Here is a 6,056-nt window from a genome sequence, read left to right on the forward strand (position 1 = left end):
ATGGAGGAGGAGGAGTACATGCAGAATGAGGGTGAGGCTGAAGAGATGTTTGCTAATGCTAATCCTGCAACATGGTGGCATTCAGTTACAGACGGTTGTAGCCAAGCTGATCCAAATGATGATGAAGGTGCTTATGTTAGTGAGGAAGACCTACAAAGTTTGTCTAGTTCAGATGAGGATGGTAATGCCAGGAGGAGAAAAAGATCCAACAACCAATTCAATCATGCAACAAACATGGATAACTTCATATTTAAATTAGGCATGTTTTTTGCTATCGTGGACCAATTTAGAACTGCATTGAAGGAGCATTTTATTAAGATTAACAGGGAGTATGTTTGGCTGGCCAATGACCAAAGGAGGGTAAGGGCAAAATGCAAGAGTGAAGGCTGCAATTGGGTCATTTATGCAAGAGTCCAACTGTCAGACAAGCGCTCATTCAGGGTAAATACATTGGTGGATAGGCACACGTGTGGATTGGTTTTCAACAACAAACATGCAACCTCCAATTGGCTTGCAAAGCATTATCTTGAACAGTTCAGAATAAACCCAAACTTAACTTACACAGGTTTCATGCAGCTAACAACACGTACTCAGTTTTCAAGAACAACAAGGTCAACTTTCTACAGAGCAAAGAATTGTGCAAAAGTGATGTTAAAAGGGACTATAAGGGAACAATATGCCATACTGGAAGATTATTGCAAGCAACTGTTAGAGACAAATCCTGGGAGCACATCAATATTGAAAACCAGAATGCAGGATGGAAAGAGGTTATTTGAAAGGGTGTATATATGTCTTAAAGCTTGTAAAGATGGATTCCTCAATGGTTGTAGGCCCCTTATCTGCTTGGATGGTTGTTTTTTAAAAGGATATTGCAAAGGAATGTTATTAGCTGCAATTGGCATTGATGCAGCAAATGCCATGTTTCCAGTGGCTTATGCTGTAGTGGAGAAGGAGTACACAGGCAGCTGGACATGGTTTTTAAATTTATTGAAGGAGGATTTGAAGATTGATGAACCAGAGAGAATAACAATGATTTCAGATAGGCAAAAGGGCTTAGAAAATGCATTTAGTACTGTATTTCAAGGTTCGGAAGTGAGATTCTGTGTGAGACATATGCATGCCAATTTCAAGAAGCAATTCCCTAGACTCTTACTTAAGCAAATGATGTGGGCTGCTGCAAGGGCAACAACTAAAGTGGAATGGAAAAATAGGATGAATGAAATTAAGCAAGAGAATTTCAAGGCGTATGAATGGTTGATGAAAAAAGACCCAGAAGAATGGACCAAGTCTCATTTCAGGGAGCATGTGAAATGTGACATTCTTATTAATAACCACTGTGAAAGTTTCAACAATGCCATTCTTGATGCCAGAGATAAATCTATTATCACTCTGCTAGAAAATATTAGGCATTGGATGATGAGTTTGTTCTGCAATAGAAGAATGAGTGTCTCTAAGTGGGTGCATCCTGTTTCCAAAAGAATTATGGACATCATTGAGAAAAGCAAGAATATTGCTAAGCATTGTTTCCCTATGCTTCCTGGAGGTGGTAAGTTCCAGGTAAATTTATTGCAAAGCATCAATGCTTAGTCATTTGTTGTGAACTTGGAAACGAAAACATGCACATGTAGGCTATTCCAATTGTCTGGCATACCGTGTGGGCATGCTTTAGCTGCTATCTGGTTTTCAAACCTAGATCCAGTGAGATTCATAGATGACTACTACAAGAGGCAAGCATATGAAGCAACTTATGCGACACCAATCGAACCAATGCCTAGCCCAGATAAGTGGCCTAACACTGGTCTGAATCCGATACATCCTCCAACAGAGACAATTTTACCTGGAAGGCCTAAAAATTCTAGAAACAAAGAGGCAGATGAACCACCACCTACTACTGCAACAAAAGCTAGGAGAGTTGGCCAAGTTAATCACTGCAGCAATTGCAAGCAAACAGGCCATTCACGAGTAACATGCAAGAATGCAACTATGGAGGTAATCTTGGTACACGGTATGCCAGACTTGTATTCATTTGCAGTTAAAATGAATGTGATTTGCTTAAGTATGATGAGTTATGTTTTTGGTTTAATTACAGCCTGCAAGGCAAAAAAAGAGAGGAAGACCACCATCTCAGAATCCTACTACTGAAACTATTAAAAGGAAGGAGCGAGCTAAGAGACAGAAGCAAAGGAATGGTGGTTCCACATCTCAGACCAACTAAGAAGCTGCTCTTTAATCTTAAACCCTTTTGATGTAGAAAACTTGTGTTTCTTTTTGGTGTAGTCGCCATACAATATAGGCATTACCATACTTTTGACATGTACATATTCAGTCTGACTTTATCAATATTTTGGGACATCTTGGCCATTAGGAATACTTTTCACATGTAGACATTTATGCTACTTAACAATATGTCATATGTTTGCTCTGTAAAGTTGAAAATATTAATCAATGACAAAATATCTGGTTTGGTGCATCATCCTATTATGCTTGAAAGCAACACTAAATAAATATATTTCTCTTACATTATTTCAATGAAGCCATGATTTTTTTTCAGGGAAGGGTCGAACACTAAATAAAATACATCATTTTTATTATGCTTGAAAGCAACACTAAATACAATAAACAGGGAAGTCAAACATTACATAATTTTTTTCAGCCAATACACAATTACAAAAAAAAAAAAAAAACAACATCATCTTCCTCACATTTCCCTTTACTAACCAGAAACTTGCATGAACTCTTCCATCCAAACTTCCATTCATATAGCCACAATTTTGACATTGAAAAGGCTCCACACTAGGTTCAAAGCAAGACTCATGTCTATCTTCATATTCATAATATCTGCCCAGATCACCATCAAACTCACGTACTCTTCTTAGCAAACCAGGTATCACCATCTTTGACCTTTCACACATAGGGGGGTCAATCCATTGGAAATAGTTACAACCCCCATTCCACTGTTCACAAATAGTTTTCTTGAATTAATTTATTTCCAAGCTAATAATATATAAAGGAAAAAGAAGACAAAAAATATAAACTGACTCACTTTCATCCTATAACAAGATTTGAACCGTCTCCCTGGATTATCATCAGTCCATGATGTCCTCTCCACTGTTTCTGCCCCACAATCACAATGCTTACGACAAGCTTGAAATACACCTTGTGCCCTAGATCTCGACGACCTCATTTTGGCTCCACCTCGGTTTATTGATTCGCCCCAAGACACACTTGGGTCTTCCCCTTTCATCTCTTCTCTCTTCTTCTTCTTCTTCTTCTTCTACAATGGAGATCTCTCGTGCATATGGTATTTAAGGATTTAAAGCTTTTTTTTTTTTCAATCAATAATTAAAAACTTACCTGGGCTAAATGATGTGTCTGGTTTTGTACACACAATTAGCCACGTAATCGTTTTTAACGCTGTTAGGGGTTAAGTAGTGACGGAGACACAGTTCATGTGGGTTTGGGTATATTCACCGCGAAAAATAAAGATTGGGTGTATAAGTGGAACAACATGAAAACATTGGGTATTTTCGCCGGTAAAAACTCTCTTTTTTTTACTGTGTATTTGATATATTTTAACACGTGTTATTAATAGCAGATAAAAAAAACATATTATATTAAATTATAAAAATGACAAATAATTAAAAAAATTTGTTATTTAAAAAATGGTATGATGCATATTTGATATAGTATAAACATAATTTTCTGATTATTTTTTTGTTTGCTTTTTTTTTTTGGTATATAGTGATTGGATATATGTTTTGTTTTTCTTTATTAATAGTACGTTGGTGTACTCTTGCTTGAGATGGATCCTGGGTCTATACTTGAAATATTTTCATAATGCCATATTTTATACGGTTTTTTTTTTTCAGTCAAGTTTTAAAATTTCTCCCATTCTCATATTTCGTCTCCATAGAGATATCAATTTAACCCACATGGTAGGGTTCCCGTGGGGACCCGCCTCTAATGGGGTGAGGGTGGGGAACATAATTTCTATCCCGAATCTGTCTCGTTTACATTGGAATTTATATTTTTAATATAAATATTATTAAAAATATATAATATAATAATTTATATAAAAAATATATATTTATTAATGGTATAAATCATTGTTTTTTAATTATTTTATATTAAAAAGTATTAATTTTTTTTATTAATTTTAGAAAAAAAAATTAAATATTTTTATTAAATGGGTATCCGATAAGGCCTCGACCCCGAGACGGGGCGGGGACGGGGGAGCCATCCCTACCCCGCCCTGACCCATTTACATCCCTACGTCTCCAACTACAGTCTTCAATTCCTCTATTTATTTCTTCCGTCCATCGTTAAATAAATAAAATGCATAATTTAACTTTGGATTCACAAGATTCATCCATAATTTCGATCAATTTTATGTTACCCAACATCACATTTAGTCAATCTATAAGTTATCAAGACTAACAATCGACTCCTAGTAATGCAAATTTTTTTATTTTAGTTGTAGACTAGTACTCTATTACTAAGCCTCAACCCAAGGTTCAACCCAAAACTCTATTATAAGCTTCTTCTTTTCTTTTTCTTTTTTTCTGGAATTACAATGGACTAATTTGATTGTTGTATTGTTTAAATATGGAGATTTTTAAAAAATATGGCTTTTTAGCCATCAATGTGCAAAAATATGGGAGTTAAACTTTATTTTATTTATATGGGAAAATTTAATTAAGAAAAACTTAGTTTATGGGAAAACTAATCCCATATTGGAAATCAAAATTAATCAAAACAAATGAGCAAAAGGAGGGATACTATGGTAATTAACATAGCCAAAACTCCTTCAGCCAAGTCCATCTTCTCTTTCATTTTGCCCTAGCCGCCTCACCATCTCCACCATAGCCAAAACTCCTCCACTCGGCTGCCTCACCATCTCCACCATCATCTCCCGCCACCCACCCTCACTACCTACCAAGAACACCCCAGTCACACCTCCGTGAAACCCAGGCACTCCTCCACTCGGCTGCCTCACCATCTACACCATCATCTCCGCCCACCCCCTTACCACCTGCCAAGAACACCCCAGCCGCACCTCCGTGAAACCCAACCACCTTCACCACCTTAGGCGCGCACCTCCATGAAACTCAGCCAAGAACACCCCAGCCGCACCATCGACGAACACAAACTCAATCCGCGCATCTCTGCGCAATTCCATTCGCGAGCCCCAAATCCAAAACGACGGGGATAGGCTGAGGTGAGGGATGTTCTAGTGGTGGTCGGAGGCGAGGAAGAAGGTGGTGTTTGGGCTGTGTGCGATTTGTGGTGCTCGGAGCTATGCAAAACAATGGGGATGGCTGGGTTTGCGACACCCCTCCTGATACATGTTATTTAACATCTAAGATTATTTTTTACATAAATGTGAAAAAACACAAACAAGTAACTGGTTACCCCTCTAGATAAATGTTATTTAAGCTAGCTGTAGGATTTTTTTTACATAACTTTGAAAAATTAATTAAGTAATTGGTTACGTTACCCAGGTTTTAAAAAAAAACGTACAACCTAAAAAAAAAGGAAAAAAAATGTTTACAATAAATAAAAATAATAATAAACACAATTCATATTACAAAAAAAAAATTTTTGCAAAACAACCATGGAAAAATTTAATATAAAAATAGTTATATAAAATTAATATAAAAAATAATAATCAAATAAGCTAAAAAAATAATCAAATAACAAACACACCCTTCCAAATCCATAAAATTTGATTAAGAGTGAAAATATGATATAAACAAATTTTTATACACAAATATGAGAAACTAAACCCATAAAAGTGAAATTAAAACAAAAAAAGCCATAGATTAACTCTTCTTGAAAAAATGTCATATTTTTGCACAATCTATTAAAATTCCCATATAATATGTAATTTTCACTTTAAATAATAGCTAAAAGTTGATAAAAATAAAAATCAGAACTCATTAACAGGACAATGTTTGGGCTTGTTAAAATCAGGCCCAGCCCAATTGATCGTGATCCATTCTATGAACGAGCTAGCGACGGTTAAATAATGGGAGGTGAGCGAGAGACCGTTATAT

General features: G+C 36.0%; 1 protein-coding gene across 1 annotated transcript; it reads left to right on the forward strand.

Moving 5' to 3' along the window:
- Positions 1-1,587, forward strand: LOC133806743 (uncharacterized). Its single transcript, XM_062244832.1, has one exon. It carries the CDS (start codon positions 1-3, stop codon positions 1,585-1,587), a length of 1,587 nt encoding a protein of 528 aa, XP_062100816.1.
- The last annotated feature ends 4,469 nt before the right edge of the window (positions 1,588-6,056 follow it).

The sequence above is a fragment of the Humulus lupulus genome, chromosome X (assembly GCF_963169125.1).
Source record: "Humulus lupulus chromosome X, drHumLupu1.1, whole genome shotgun sequence".
Lineage (NCBI taxonomy): Eukaryota > Viridiplantae > Streptophyta > Magnoliopsida > Rosales > Cannabaceae > Humulus > Humulus lupulus.

Bases quoted from the DNA above. Each gene is read 5' to 3' on its own strand.
- LOC133806743 (XM_062244832.1), top strand. From the start codon at position 1: ATGGAGGAGGAGGAGTACATGCAGAATGAGGGTGAGGCTGAAGAGATG.